Consider the following 16,253-nt stretch of genomic DNA (forward strand, 5'->3'; position numbering starts at 1 on the left):
CTCTCCTCATAGGGCTGTGCTCCAAACTCCTCCCCAGCTTTGTTGCCCTTCTCTGGACACATTCCAGCAACTCAACATCTTTCCTAAACTGAGGGGCCCAGAACTGGACACAGGATTCAAGGTGTGGGCTAACCAGTGATGCATACAGGGGCAGAATGACCTCCCTGCTCCTGCTGGCCACACTGTTCCTGATCCAGACCAGGATGGCATTGGCCTTCTTGGCCACCTGGGCACACTGCTGGCTCATGTTCAGCCTACTAGCAACCAGTACCCCCAGGTCCCTCTCTGTTTGGCAGCTCTCCAGCCACTCTGACCCCAGCCTGTAGCACTGCATGGGGTTGTTGTGGCCAATGTGTAGAACCTGGCACTTAGTTGTGTTAATCTCCTGCCCTTGGACTCTGCCCATCTGTCCAGCCTGGAAAGGTCCCTCTGCAGAGCTCTCCTACCCTCTAACAGATCTCATTGATTAGGACCAAGACAACCTATTATATAAAGCCTGAGACTTTTGACAGCTCAGCATCCTACTTCCTGAATCGTCTCTTAAGTATCCCACTAGCCCCCTGCTCCACAAATATATTGTGCTGTCTAGCCATTTATCACCCTCTCACATCAGTACCTTTTATTATGCTGCTCTCTGCAGAATGGCCTTCCTGAATTCAGCAGAAGTCTTTTCACATCAAGCCCTTCATCTGCAGCATCTCTCTGATACCAAGGATGCAATGAATCAAGCTGACCAACAAAAACTGACCTCTCGCCTCTCTGTTTGTCATTTTGTCCTTAGATTGGGAGTACCCTTGAATTCTGGCAAGCACTTTAGGTTGTGGGAATTGCTCTTGTAACATAGAACAGAAATGTCAAGAGCTTCACATGTCAAGTTTTGATTTTGCAGAGGAAATGCCAGTATGAAATGCAGATGAAAACTTACATACACTCTTTAATTTACAATCTTACATTTCATAGTAAACCTGTCCCAGTTTGAGGCAGACCCTCTCTTGCCTCCCACCAGGGCAGAAAAACGAGTCTCAAACAAATGGATTGCAGAAGTGATGGGAAGTTTAAATGGAAAAGCAGTGAGTGTTTTACAGGAGCTGCAAGCACAGTGACAAAAGAGATCCCAAAGCATACAAAGTCCCTCACAGCACATCCAGAAGCATCCCAGCATTTCCTTTCTGCCTACCTGAGGGTACACCCAAAACCCCCAGGGCTCTTTCTTCCCCCCCTCCACTGTTAGACTAATCTCAACTGGCCACATCTGAGACTGCCTTTCCCCCTTCTCCCCTTGGCATTAGGCTTAGCCAGGTCTAAAAGGCCTTGAGATAACTCCCCCTCCATTAACAGATGGGGAGCATCTCCCACAGGAGCAGCAAGGGAAGAAAGAGGAAGTGTGAGACCTTGCTGATAGATTTATAGGGAGCAGGACATTATGGGAATGAAATACACAGCTTCCTGTGTCCACCCACTGGGCTGGGCACTTGAGGCACCAGAGGTGCATCCCCTATGGCAGCACCAGGAGCCACCCAGCCCAAACTGCCACAAAACCAAACCCCAAAAATCAAATCAGACACACATAGTGTAGTACAGAAGTGTACAGAAATAGGCTGGGAAGAAATCAATACACATCTCACATACAGCACCTTCATAACAATGCTGGAGAAGAAACAGGAGAATCTAAGATGAAGCAAAGGCTAACAGAAGGAAGAAAGCACCACGGGTGAGGGATCTTGCTTGAGCAAGATTCCCAGTTTTTCAGTAAAAGTTTCAAAAGCATCTTGTGCTTTTCTAAGTAAAGCATCTTGCCTGTTTCAATACTTCTATATGTCAATATACATCTTGTGCAGATATTGATTTTATAGATAATGCAGCCTTAAAATAAAGTGCAATTTTTTTTGGGTATAAATGAGTGGCTGATATCATGCAGCATCTAAGGAGTTCCACACAGTGTCTTTTCAAAACTAGTATTTCTATATCACAGAATCACAGAATCACAAGGTTGGAAGAGACCTCAAAGATCATCAAGTCCAACTCATCACCACAGACCTCATGACTAGACCATGGTTAGGCCACACCTTGAGTACTGTGTCCAGTTCTGGGCCGCTCAGTTTAGGAAAGCTGCTAACTTGCTGGAAGGTGTCCAGAGAAGGGCAACAAAGCTGGGGAGGGATTTGGAGCACAGCCCTGTAAGGAGAGGCTGAGGGAGGTGGGGCTGCTTAGCCTGGAGAAAAGGAGGCTCAGGGGAGACCTTATTGCTCTCTACAACTACCTGAAGGGAGGTTGTAGCTAGGTGGGGGTTGGTCTCTTCTCCCAGGCAACCAGCACCAGAACAAGAAGACACAGTCTCAAGCTGCGCCAGGGGAGGTTTAGGCTGGAGATTAGGAAGAAGTTCATCATAGAAAGAGTTATTTGCCACTGCAATGTTGTGGTGGTTTAGGCTGGGTGCTGGCCCAGATGCCACTGCGCAGGCCACACCTGGGAGGTCCCAAGGGGTGGGCCCAGCCCAGGGGGTGGTCACAGGGACCAGGTATTCCATTCCCATAATGCCCTGCTCCCCTATAAAAAGGCCATGCGGGGTCTTCACTTCCTCTTTCGTCCCCTGCTGCTGCCTAGGTAACATGGCATGAGCCGCCTCCCTTGGGCCTGCTCAGGCCCAAGGCTGGGTTGGGGGGGGGAGGAAAGAGCCCTGGGTGGGGTTTGGGTGTACCCCCAGGTGGGGATGGGATGTTCTTGGGTATGTTCTGGGATCTCTCTCTTTGTCATGGTGCTTGTGGGTCTCTGTAAAACTTTCATTGTTGTTTGTTATTGTTTTTCCTATTTAAACTTTCCATCACTTTTTTTTTGCAATCCGTTTGCCTGAGTCGTTATTTCTGCCTGTGGTGGGGAGGGGATCTGCCCCAACCCATTACAAATGTGCTGCCCAGGGAGGTGGTGGAGTTACCATTACTGGAGCTGTTTAAAAAGAGACTGGATGGGGTGCTTGGTGCCATGGTTCAGTTGATTAGATACTGTAGGATGATAGGTTGGACTTGATGATCTCAAAGGTCTCTTCCAACCTGGTTAATTCTATTCTATTCTATTCCATTCCATTCCATTCCATTCCATTCCATTCCATTCCATTCCATTCCATTCCATTCTATTCTACTACTGCATTTGGTACTAAATCCACTTTATGCTTGTAATGATTTAGTGCAAGGTCTAAACGGCCCCAAGACCAAAGTGAGGGGAATAGCAACACACAAAACTCAGGGCTGAGATAAAGAGACAAGAGTTCAATATAGCATGAGATATCATAAGCACAACATGTAATTCCCTTAGTTTATAATCTAATTAATAATCTATAATACACTGCATGTCTAATAACGTAATAATACAGTGCATGATTACCTAATCTTTGCCTATTTGCCGAAGAAGCAGAGTGAAATACAGGAAAACCCCAGCAGGAAACCAGCAGCTCTACCCAGCTCCCACACACCTTACCACCCTCCCAAAGGAAAAGAAAATAAAAGATTCAACCACACCCAAGAAGCTGGAACCCAGAAGCAGCAACTGGAACAGGAAGCTTCCTATGTTGCAATTTGAACTTCAAGCGCCACAACACTTTTGCTCCAGTCAGCACATTCATTTTTGAAGCTGGCATGTCGGTGGCATGGTATGAGTAACAGCAGCACCTTCAATCCTGTCCATGCCAATGCTCCACAGACACCTCCTGTTTGATGCCAATTCTTTAGAAAACAGCTTATTTAGATAAATACTGCTGACTTGGAATCAACAAGAACCAGTAAGGTTTTCCATGAACACGTATATTAGTTTTTACAGAACAACTGTCAAGGAATTCTGCAGTTACGTTTCCCATACCATAGCTTCTTCTTATTGTGCTTTCTCTGCCCACTAAATGTATCCTCCAGATCTCTTCTGGTTTTTCAAACTGTCCTTCAGTAAATGTAATTTATTTTGCTTTCCTTTGCTTCCCAAGCAATGACTAAAACAATGTGGTCCACAAAATCAAATAACACTGTGACAGAGGGACTACAGCTATCAAGAACATATTAGCAGCAATGGGCAATCACTCTCTCTGTGTAGAATTTCTTCCTAGCCTCCAGCCTAGACCTCCCCTGGCGCAGCTTGAGACTGTGTCCTCTTGTTCTGGTGCCTGGGAGAAGAGACCAACCCCCACCTGGCTACAACCTCCCTTCAAGTAGTTGTAGAGAGCAAGAAGGTCTCCCCTGAGCAACCACAGCTCCCTCAGCTTCCCCTCACAGGGCTTGTGCTCCAAAGCCCTCCCCAGCTTTGTTGCCCTTCTCTGGACATGTTCCAGCAAGTCAACATCTTTCCTAAACTATGGGGCCCAGAACTAGACACAGGACTCAAGGTATGACCTAACCAGTGCTGAGTACAGGGGCAGAATGTCCTCCCTGGTCCTGCTGGCAACACTGCTCCTGATACAAGCTAGGATGCCATTGGCCCTCTTGGCCACCTGGGCACAATGCTGGCTGTCAGTCAGTATCCCTAGATCCCTCTCTGCCTGGCTGCTCTCCAGCCACTCTATCCCCACATTCCAGATGAGTTAGACATGAGGCAACTCAGTGAGACTTAGTCTCCAGGACAATAGCAGGTCTTCTAACTTCCCAGACTGGATTGTTAGCAAGTGCCAATATCAGAATATGGGTGAAATCATTTTACCTTTCCAGGAGATGCTGTCTACCAGGAGTGAAGCTGCCTAGCTTAATTCTGGACAGCAATGGATAGGTGGCCCTCAGGGAACTCATATATTGCATCTGACCACAAAATGGCACGTCTTGCTTCTGGTTCAGCATACACTTTAGACAACAATGAATCACAATAACTTTATCCCTCATTATCAAACTCTTTTTTAAATGGCATGATGACATTTGTGTATTGCTAAATTGCCCAAATAACCTAACTATAACAGCTTTTGCTGAACACACAGCCCCTTTTGTCTTCAAGAAAATGTTAGAAAATATATTAAAAAGAACAGATCCATACATAGATAAAAAATACTAATACTTGGGAAATCAGCACAAGGTAACATAAACCCAAGCAGAAGACAGGTACCAGATCAAACAGAAAGGTCTTTAAAGATGATCTGGATGAGGGGATTGAGTCCATCATCAGTAAGTTTGCAGATGATCCCAAGTTGGGAGCAGATGTTGATCTGTTAGAGGGTAGAAGGGATCTGCAGAGGGACCTTGCCAGGCTGGACAGATGGACAGAGTCCAACATGATGGCATTCAGCAAGTCCAAGTTCCAGGTGCTGCACTTTGTTGACAACAACCCCATGCAGTACTACAGGCTGGGGTCAGAGTGGCTGGAGAGCTGCCAAACAGAGAGGGACCTGGGGGTACTGATTGACAGCCACCTAAATATGAGCCAGCAGTGTGCCCAGGTGGCCAAGAAGGCCAATGGCATCCTGGCCTGCATTAGGAATAGTGTGGCCAGCAGGAGCAGGGAAGTCTTTGTGCCCCTGTACTCTGCATTGGTTAGGTCACACCTTGAGTCCTGTGTCCAGTTCTGGGTCCCTCAGTTTAGGAAGGACATCGAGACACTTGAACGTGTCCAGAGAAGGGCAACAAGGCTGGGGAGAGGCCTTGAGCACAGCCCTGTGAGGAGAGGCTGAGGGAGCTGGGATTGTTTAGCCTGGAGAAGAGGAGGCTCAGGGGTGACCTCATTGCTCTCTACAACTACCTGAAAGGCGTTTGTAGCCAGGAAGCGGTTGGTCTCTTCTCTCTAGCAACCAGCACCAGAGCAAGAGGACACAGTTGCAAGCTGCACCAGGGGAAGTTTAGGCTGGAGGTGAGGAGAAAGTTCTTCCCAGAGAGAGTTGTTAGCCACTGGAATGGGCTGCCCAGGGAGGTGGTGGAGTCACCGTCCCTGGAGGTGTTCAAGAGGGGATTGGATGTGGCACTTGGTGCCATGGTCTAGTCATGAGGTCTGTGGTGACAGGTTGGACTCGATGATCTTTGAGGTCTCTTCCAACCTTGGTGATACTGTGATACTGTATTTTCTTTGCTATGATAAATGTCAAAGGAGCATATTAATCCTCATTATTTAACAACAGAACCTACTGACTCCTGCTAATGTTTTTCATCCATTTCTAAAGCATGATTTACAATCCTACACTGCAGATAACAGTCCACTGCTTACAAGATTAAAGTGAAGGTCACACATTACACATACCCTTCTGCCTGTGAAACAGGAATCTGTTTCACAGACTTCACATGTATTTTTAAGAAGGAGCTGCTCTAGCCATCAGTGAACAGCCCTTGAATTACAAAAATGAAGATAAACTTTGTCTTTGAAGGTAAAATTTAAGGCTTCTGTGCCAAAACAGACTCCTGCTGATTCACAAGAGTAAAGTAGTTCCTTTTATCCCTTCTCAAAAACTGAAGGGGAAATCCCCAACAGTCTTAGCACAAGCCTTATTTGCCTTCTAAGAGAGGGAAAAGTGAAACTCTCACAAACTCTGACAAAAGCAGAGGTAGATGACCTTTGAAAAATGCAGGTTTTACAGAATATCTTGCAGTCACTGCTGCCTAGATGGATCTGCACCATGCAAATGAAGGTTTGTAACACAGAAGAGGTTTCTAACTTCCCCAGAGGACACCATTTGCACAAGATGTCCTTAGGGGATACCACCAAATATCAGCAATTAGATGGAGGTGAATACTTTGACATGCAACAATTATTATTATCATATGCTGCTCATAAAAGGGCACTTCCAAAATGGAGCATTAAGCTTAATTAATGCATATTTAGATAGAGACTCCAAAAATTCAGTTTGCATACAAAGTGAGCAGCAAAATCTGGATATTTATCAAACTTCAGTGATGGAAAGATCTTTAAGATGTGCACCAAGTAAACAGATAGAGCAAGAAATTACTTTTAACTACCTCAAAATAGAGCTCATTCTCTTTTGCCCAGTGGAACTAGGCCTCTCTTCACTAGAAGGGATTAAATTGCAGCACCTTTGTGCAGTAGGGAGACATCCAGCCGAGATCAGCTGCATGAACACAGTGAATTGGTGTTTGTACAGTCAGGATTTACTCAAAGCTGACCCAAGGCCACAGGAAAAGAAAAACTTCTACCTTATTCCCTGACTTGCATCATCTGGCAGGTCATTGCAAAAACTTAAGTAGTTAAATGCCTGAAAGCCCCATGACATTCAAATACAGAAAGCCCCAACACATTAAAATTCAGAAGGAGAAAACAAAGGGCAGAAGGGATTTGCAGCCTTGGTCACTTTAGCATGGACTATTATGTGATTTCAATTAGCTGATATGACAGATTCTGTTTTACACCTGTGAGAGACTAAAGCTTGTCTCTCCTGGTGTGACTCAACAAAGATAAAATCACCTTTGCTGCTTGCCCAGACAATAGCTGATGTGTATTGGGCAGAGCCACTGGAATGACTCTTGGGAAGGTGCAAAGATAACATTGCTCACTGGACCACGGCTGGCCTCACAACAATGGACCGAGGCCAGCCTCGGGAATATGCATAAGACCCATCAGGTACCCCGGAAAGGGAGGATGGTGAGACAATGGATTCACTACCTGGCCCCTGATTTCCTGAGGGACAATACTTGGACATATACCTAAGGACTAAAAAACTCTATAAATGACTTGAGCAACTACTGGCTCAGTAGACAAGAAGAAAAACACAGAAGGAAAACACAAATGAAGAAAAACACAGGAGAAGGACAATGCTGCTGAGAAGGAAAATGGAGAGAATACCAGGAGAGGAAATATGATGGAGACATCACCATGGAGCCTGGAAGAAGCAGAGCCTTCTCTCTGTGCCCTAAGTTCCGCCTGCTGCAACTCATGGAGCTGAAGAGGCTGCCCAGAGGACCACATCTCTTCTACAGCCAAAGCCTCAGCACCCTTCCTCCACAGACCCAACATCTCCTGCAGCACCTTTCCTCCACAGACTCAAACTGTTTTGGGGGGGGTGGGGGGTGAAGTGTGTGGTAAAATAATTCCTTTCCTCTTTTCTCTCTTTCTTCTCCCTCTCACTCTCTATTTTATCTCTCTCCCCTTCTGATCCATCCACTTTATTTATGTAATAAATAGCCTAGCTGTTGATATTTTGGCCTCATTTGTGCCGCTCATTTCACAACACGGGAATATTCCAAAGAACTGAGTCTCTTTCCATCTCTTTCTGGAAATATTGTAAAGTATCTATCATCCACATCTTATTTTAGTAGGCTGCATGACCAAAGTATAACTTGTAAGCCTGTATTAGCCAAAAAATTTTCAAGTGGAGGTAAACTCCTAGTGCTCTACTTACGCAGTAACCTCCATTTGGGAATCCAGACTGATCCACCAGACATCCACCAGAAAGCAGATAGACTTTATTTCAAAACTTGGGAGCCTCATGAGAAATGAGCCTCATTCTCAGGACTTTTGAAAAGTCACCTGCTCAATGTCTAAATGTTTCAGTTACAGAATGTACTTTTCAGAACCTTGGCCTGAGTTGAGGACATCAGATTCTTGGTATCAAGCTTTCACTGATGCAAATAATACCACTAATACCTAATACACTAATACACTAATAATGTAGACTGTGAAATGAACTTACTGAATCCTAAAGAAAAGTTCCTCAATCTGCTGCTTGATATTAGGGGGTTTTTTCCACATCCCTCAACAGTCAAAGTGTATCTCCATTCTTAACTAGACACCCGTGTGTGAGAAAGCCTGCTCTTCTCCCAGGCAACCAGCACCAGAACAAGAGGACACAGTCTCAAGCTGCACCAGGGGAGGTTTAGGCTGGATGTTAGTACTGTGGAAGTTCTTCATAGAAAGAGAGATTGGCCATTGGAATGTGCTGCCTGGGGAGGTGGTGGAGTCACCATCACTGGAGGTGTTTAGGAAGAGACTGGATGGAGTGCTTGGTGCCATGGGTTAGTTGATTAGATGGTGTTGGGTGATAGGTTGACTTGATGATCTCGAAGGTCTTTTCCAGCCTGGTTAGTTGAATTCAATTCAATTCAATTCAATTCAATTCTATTCTATTCTATGCTATGCTATGCTATGCTATTGTATTCTATGCTATTCTATTCCATTCTAATAAAAAGAACAGTAACACAGAACTTTTAACAGATAAAAGAGTGGCCTAAGTAACAGCTGCAGGACATACAAACTGATGCTATTTACATTCTGCTCTGCATTTTCCCTAAGTATTTTGAGGTGCTAACATTGAGGGCACTTGGTATCTCTTTAAGTGAACTAAATTATTGTAGTATATATCACACTTGGTATCTCTTCAAGTAATATAAATTATTGTAGTATGTGCATCACCATTAGATTTGAACTAACATGTTCAAGCAACATTTAACGGGGAGGGGAAATCTATCTAACTTGCAAAAGTATTTTAAAGCGACTCTTCTAAATGCAAACCCTTTAGTAGACAAGGGCTGCTGTATCGTTGTCATTTGTTCTTCCCACCCCTTTCTAACATCTCGCTTTGCATCATGTTGCTTTGCCTAACAGCACCGCTGCGGCACTTTTGCCGAAGGCGAGGAGAAGTGCACGGCCAGGAGAGACGCGGAGCAGGGCAGCATCCACGCTGCCCCACCAACGAGTGGGTCGCGGCAACGTGAGGGCGGTGCTCTCGTCCACTAAGCTCTCGTCCTTCCCCGCCTCTCCCTCGCATCAGAAACTGCTCGCCCGGCGACGAAGCGAGCCGGGACTGGCCTGGACCACCCCCGCCCCCGCCACGCCCCCGCCACGCCCCCGCCGCCCTGCCCGCCCCTCAGCCGTGCCCCTGGACTGCGCCCGGCCCGCGGTACCTCGCAGCCGGGGGAACTCGCGTTCCCGGAGGTCGCGCAGGTCGCCGCCGTACCCGTACTCGCACCCGGCGGGCCAGGCGGCCTGGAAGGCACGGAAGGAAAGCAGCTCTTCCCGTGGCGCCCCGGCCATGCTGCGGGAGAGAAGAGGCGACAGGAACACCAGCGCGATTCTCCCCGGGCAGCGGAGCCGCCCCACCAGCAGCGCTAAGGACAGGCACTGCCAGCGGCCCAGCACAGCCCGGCCTAGTACGACCCGGCCCGGCCCCGCCGTGCCTTGCTCCTCCCGCCTCCCGCCTCCCGCCTGCCCACCCTGCCCCAGAGCGGCTGCGGGGCAGGGGTTGGAGTAGGGCAGTGCCCGCCGCGGTGTGGCTGAAGCCGAGTCGGTGGCCGGGGCCAGAACGGGGAGGTGCACCTCTCCTATGAGGACAGGATGAGGGAGCTGGGACTATTCACTCTAGACAGGAGAAGGCACCGAGGAGACCTTATTGTGGCCTTCCAGTCTCTGAAGGGGGTCTACAAGAAAGCTTTTTGGGGTGTCAGGTAGTGATAGGACTAGGGGGAATGGGAAAAAATAGAAACAGGTAGATTCAGATTGGATGTTGGGAAGTTCTTCCCCATGAGGGTGGTGAGACACTGGAACAGGTTACCCAGGGAGGTGGTAGAAGCCTCATCCCTGGAGGTTTTTAAGGCCAGGCTGGTTGTGGCTCTGAGCAACCTGCTGTAGTGTGAGGTGTCCCTGCCCATGGCAGGGGGATTGGAACTGGATGATCCTTGAGGTCCCTGCCAACCCTTGACAATTCTATGATTCTATAATTCGATAAAAGAAGATTCTTCAGCACACAAAGGACTTGCTCCAGAAGTCGGCAAGAGCATTACTGTGGGCTTTGAAGGAACATGGGATTTGCTTCTAAACAACTTACTAGCAGAAGAATTACTGAGAAAGCTGCTCCTGCTTGCCAACTCACTGCATGTCCCCCGATGCTGTCAGGTCTGTGACTAATGACACCCATTAGATGCTGAGTGCCACCTTGACAGCTGAGAAGTATTTTAAGAAAGGAACGTGAGTGAGGGAAGCAATGCCTCACATCCCTGCAGGGTGCAGTGGGAAAGGTGCAGTCTTGGTAGTCATAACCCCGTAAACCTCAGCATTGTCCAGCCCATTGTGGTCAACCACTTGCAAAGCAGTAGTCATGTGTCATACGGCTATACTGCTTAATCTTTCCCCTGTGAGGGCCAGTGTTGGTAAACACAGATTAGCTGGTTGAGAAGATTCCTAAACCAGAAGACCAAGAAGCTTGGGTTTGTGGTGATTTGGTGGGATTATCCACAAAGCCTACAAGCCAGGTTGCCTCTAGGTTCCCTGCCATTTCTGCCCTCCTGTTCCACTAATGTTCCCCACTTCTTTGTATCTTCAGTCTGTGTGCGCTACCCTTCTGCAGTCTGTTTGCTGCACACTTTCTCTTCTGTTTGTCTTTACATTTGATTAATCCTTTCTCTGCCAATCCTCACACCAAGCCCCATCCCTTAGAAAAATAGCAGCTATAGTGAGATGGGCAAAAGAGTCTTGAAGGCATGGCTGACAATATTCTGCTCTGTTTCAACTCTCCTTTAGTGGCCCATGTTTTTAAATTGTAAACTCTGGGACAGAAACACATTTTTTCTGCTATTAATGAATGCAGTTTTTCAGTGTTTGATACAATCAGCTGCTGTTCCAAGACAAACCTCAGTCCCCAACTTAGGCAGCAGGTAGAGAACATCTGACAGGTTTAGGCCATAAGCACCAATGCTCAATAAAAGTATTTAATTCCTCCTAGTGTTACTGTTAAACTTTATGGTCAAGGGGTTTAACAGTTATTAAAATATGATTCATTGGAACAGCATGACAAAGCTTTGTGTTGCTAATGAGAATCCAGAAGTTCAAAGGGAGGTTTGATCACATAAGCCTCTGCTTTCAAGAAGCTGATTGTGTTGCAAATACGACATGCACTGACAAACAGTAGCTAGGCCATCTCATTAACTCATTCTGGCTACTTTCACTGGAAAGACATTTGCATGCACCCCTTGCCACTCTAAGAATCAGGCAGCAGGCACTGGATAAAGATGTGGGGAAAACTGAGGAAAACACAAACCCAGAAGTTACAATATAACAAGGATAAACCCAATGTGTTTGAAGAACTTCAACCCAAATACAGAGACCTGAAGTGAATACAGTTTGGGCTTCAGATGTTACTGCTTGTCCTCACCCATACCACCTGCCCAGACAGGGCATTCTTTTAATGAGATTCCTGTTACAAATCAGTACTGCACACAGAAATCAATATGAGTGATAAAGGAGGACTGGGTTTAAAATGATAGGTTTCATTTCATAGCACATCCACCATGTAAATGCATGCAGCATACTAATGCTTTTTTGCTTTTAATATAAAATATCCAGAAAATATAAACACTTTTGGACTCTGACAGGGCTGCAAGTGTCACAGAAATATTTCACAGTAAATTATTAATGTGAATTGGAGAGTTGTAATCTTGCTGGTTGAGGCTTAGTGAGACTTTAAATGACAAACAGCTTTTCACAGTAATGAAATCCAGAATGTTCTTTATTTCCACATGCAGGAATTCGGGCAACATTTCTGTACCCATAATAGATGCAACACATCCACATGGGTCTTACATAACCATGGAGCTTACAATTTGTACCTGGAATCACAAGCTACCAAAAAACATTCTTGGCATTTCATCTTTTAAGCACTGGCAATTCTGTAAAAAATGTAGTTCTCCCTTTCTTTGACATAGCTTTGCAGTCTTAAATCTGCCCCTAAATATGCAGTATTGGTTCTCATCCTAATTCCCATTCCTAAAGGCTTTCCATTATCATATAGAATAGAATAGAATAGAATAGAATAGAATAGAACAGAACAGAACAGAACAGAACAGAACAGAACAGAACAGAACAGAACAATAGAATTAACCAGGCTGGAAGAGACCTTTGAGATCATCAAGTCCAACCTATCATCCAACACTAGCTAATCAACTAAACCATGGCACCAAGCACCCTATCTAGTCTCTATCTAAACACCTCCAGTGATGGTGACTCCACCACCTCCCTGGGCAGCTCATTCCAATGGCCAGTCTCTCTTTCTGTGAAGAGCTTCTTCCTAACATCCAGCCTAAACCTCCCCTGGTGCATCTTGAGATTGTGGTCTCTTGTTCTGGTGCTGGTTGCCTGGGAGAAGAGACCAGCCCCCACCTGGCTACAACCTCCCTTCAGGTAGTTGTAGAGAGCAAGAAGGTCTGCCCTGACCCTCCTCTTCTCCAGGCTAAGCAACCCCAGCTCAGCCTCTCCTCACAGGACTTGTGTTCCAGACACCTCACCAACTTTGTTGCCCTTCTCTGTACACGTTCCAGCAAGTCAACATCCTTCCTAAACTAAGGGGCCAGAATTGGACTCTTCAGATACTGGAAGGCCACAGGAAGTTCTCCTCGAAGCCTTCTCTTCTCCAGACTGAACAGCCCCAGAAGTGTTAATGAAGTGATTTTGCTGACCTTTTCAATGTGGTCATTTCCCAAACTGATACCTACTGGCCCGCTATTAAAAAAAGTAAAAAATGTTAGTTGTTTCTTTTGTTCAGTGGAGTCTTACCTACCTGAAATTCTCCTATACTGAATTCTGAAAGGCACTGCAGCCATCATTTGTGACTTTAGAAATGTATGTATGACAATAGTGTTTGCCATCAGTAATGAGGAGTAAGTTAGCTGTGATATGCTGACCAGCAGCCAGGGTTTCACACATCCACATGAAATTTATTGGGTAAAACTGAACTGGGAGAATATTAGTATGTAATAGTGTGTACTTCTCCAGCACAGTGAAATAAATCACATCAGACTAGGGAGACAGGTACCTGGGTTTGACAAAGTAATTGTAAGAACAGAAAAGGGAAGGTCCTAGGTTCCAAACATTTGAACACCCATAATTCTCACGTATTCCACGTTTAACCCATGAGCACTGCTGGAAATGCAGACCACCATGACTCAGGTTATGTAAATGCATTTAGAAGAGCATATGGGAATTTTGGGTGTCTAAATACATGGGAAGTCTTTTGCATGTTTTCTTTTAATCAGAGAATCTTCAGAAGTATTTCTGAGTAGGCTTTGGTAGAAACCCCTCTGGATTACCCAGCTGTTTTGTTCAGAGGGGGTGTTTGGAAGGTGGTGAAGAAGAACAGTTGTGCAGATGCTGATGCTCAGATTTTCCATCAACTGTGACGTTTAACCTCAGAGGAGTAGATGAGCACAACAGTTGCTAAAGAGAAGGGGTGGCTTGATTCACTGGTAAAGCTGCAGACAACTTCTAACTGTGGCACAAGGGATGGGCTCCCACAGGCATTTAAACACAAGGCAGTGCAGCATCTCAGGCTTCTGCCTCTCAGAGGCAGTGTCATCTCCAAGTATTCCCAAAGGCTCTTTCCTGTAACTCATGGGCAGAATTAAGGGGAAAACAAACAAACATAGAATTCAGCTTGTACGAAAGCACTTTAAAGTAACAGGAACAAATCAAGGCAGAACTTGGGGAGATTAAGCTTGTAGGGAAACAAATTCTCTCCAGATTATCTGCTAGAGGACACAGTCTCAAGCTGTGCCAGGGGAGGTTTAGGATGAATGTTAGGAAGAATGGCTGCCCAGGGAGGTGGTGGAGTCACCATCATCGGAGGTGTTTAAAAAGGGACTTGATGGGGTGCTTATTGCCATGGTTTAGTTGATTAGATGGTGTTGGATGATGGTTTGGACATGATGATCTCAAATGTCTCTTCCAACCTGGTCTATTCTATTCTATTCTATGCTATGCTATGCTATGCTATGCTATGCTATGCTATGCTATGCTATGCTATGCTATGCTATTCTTGCCTCAAGTCTGGCTAGAGAGAAACTACTTCCTTCAGTTGCTGTGGTGAACTGGCAAATTATAAATCCTGAAAGTTAATGTTTATAGGGTTACAGCACAGTGTCAAAATTCAAATTCAAAACAGGGACTTGAAATTGTACTGCACAGGACCTCTGTAAATGCTGAGTTCACTGGGTCTTCTTAATCTGGTAGCAGATTACCTGCCACAGAAAAATATGTCATCTCATCAGACTGCAACAAATCTGGTGAACCTGACTCCAGAGCGTTGTGGATCCTGAATCTTCTTCCCAGTCCCTACTTACTGTCAAACATATTTTAAGCTTTATACAACACCTATTTCTGGATGGAAAAGGACTGTACCATTTAGAACAACAAACCTGAGCCCAAGATCACTGGCATCAATAAGTGTCATTGGAAGCACTTTCTTGGACTCTGTGTAATGGCTTTGGAGCTTGATGGTTTGTAACAGTGAAGAGCTACATTGCCTAGCCAAAGAAAGGAACAATCACCTCATATGTTGAGTCTAAGAAGAAGATACATAATGGAAATGAGATTAAATTACTGCACAATACAACTTGTGCCAATTTACAGGTTAGAGTTTAGAGTCAGATGTGCTGAAGTGATGCTGGAAACCTTCTTGCATTTCAACCTATACCCTTTAAAAGTTTTAATTCAAATTTGTTATGCTTCACTTTAAAAAAACAAAAAGAGGGGATTGGACGTGGCACTTGGTGCCATGGTCTAGTCATGAGGTCTGTGGTGACAGGTTGGACTCGATGATCCTCGAGGTCTCTTCCAACCTTGGGGATACTGTGATACTGTGATTAAGAGAGAGTTTTCCTGCAATTAAGAAGTACTTTTAGAAGGAGCTGCATTTTTTAAAATGTTGGGAGGCAGCATTCTGTAATTGAAGTGGACAATTGGCAATGAGAACATGCACACTTGACCCTGCCAGGAGGTCTCTTATCCTGCCTCTGTGCGCATGGACACATCCTTCTACAGCATCTGACTGGCAGGTACCAGCCTTCAGTCAGCTCTTCAGCTGGCTGAGACATCCCAGTAGAGCGCTGGAAACAGATGATATTTATAGTACACAAAGCATCAAGGGATTTGTGAAATGGAAATGAATGAGGAACCATTTCTGGCTTCCCTCAAATTAATGGAAAATATTAACAGCACAAGGAATTTTGCACAGAAGTGAAAGCCAGGAAAGTCTGAGAAATTCGTTACACTGAAGGTGCTCAGAGATATATATATATATATATATTTAATCCTTACAAGGCCCTTTTAGACAGCAGCAAATGAAGAAATAGAAGGAAAGGAGCTTTGTAAATAAGACAAAGAGGGGAAATCAAGTCAGTCTCATAAAGGTTATGACATGAATATAATGAATATAAATGAAAACCTATTACCCGCAGCAACAAGAAGTTACTCTCTTTTTGAAAGATATATCTGAGTCTATCTCAGCTTTCCCATAGCAAGCCGAAACTGTAGACAGATAAATATTTCTGTGCTGGTGGTGTTGGCATGTTTGCATAGATCTTGCAGCAGTG

At 45.4% G+C, this 16,253-nt stretch overlaps 1 protein-coding gene across 1 annotated transcript in view; it reads right to left on the bottom strand.

The window, feature by feature from the left end:
* MOCOS (molybdenum cofactor sulfurase) overlaps positions 1–10,000 on the bottom strand; it is a 237,015-nt gene extending 227,015 nt beyond the window's left edge. The window contains exon 1 of the mRNA XM_054164233.1: positions 9,801–10,000. Within this exon, the coding sequence (XP_054020208.1) occupies positions 9,801–9,930 (130 nt within the window). The 5' untranslated portion in view covers positions 9,931–10,000. The remainder of the gene's footprint in view (positions 1–9,800) is intronic.
* Between the last annotated feature and the right edge of the window lie 6,253 nt (positions 10,001–16,253).

The sequence above is a fragment of the Dryobates pubescens genome, chromosome 9 (assembly GCF_014839835.1).
Source record: "Dryobates pubescens isolate bDryPub1 chromosome 9, bDryPub1.pri, whole genome shotgun sequence".
NCBI classification, from domain to species: Eukaryota; Metazoa; Chordata; class Aves; order Piciformes; family Picidae; genus Dryobates; species Dryobates pubescens.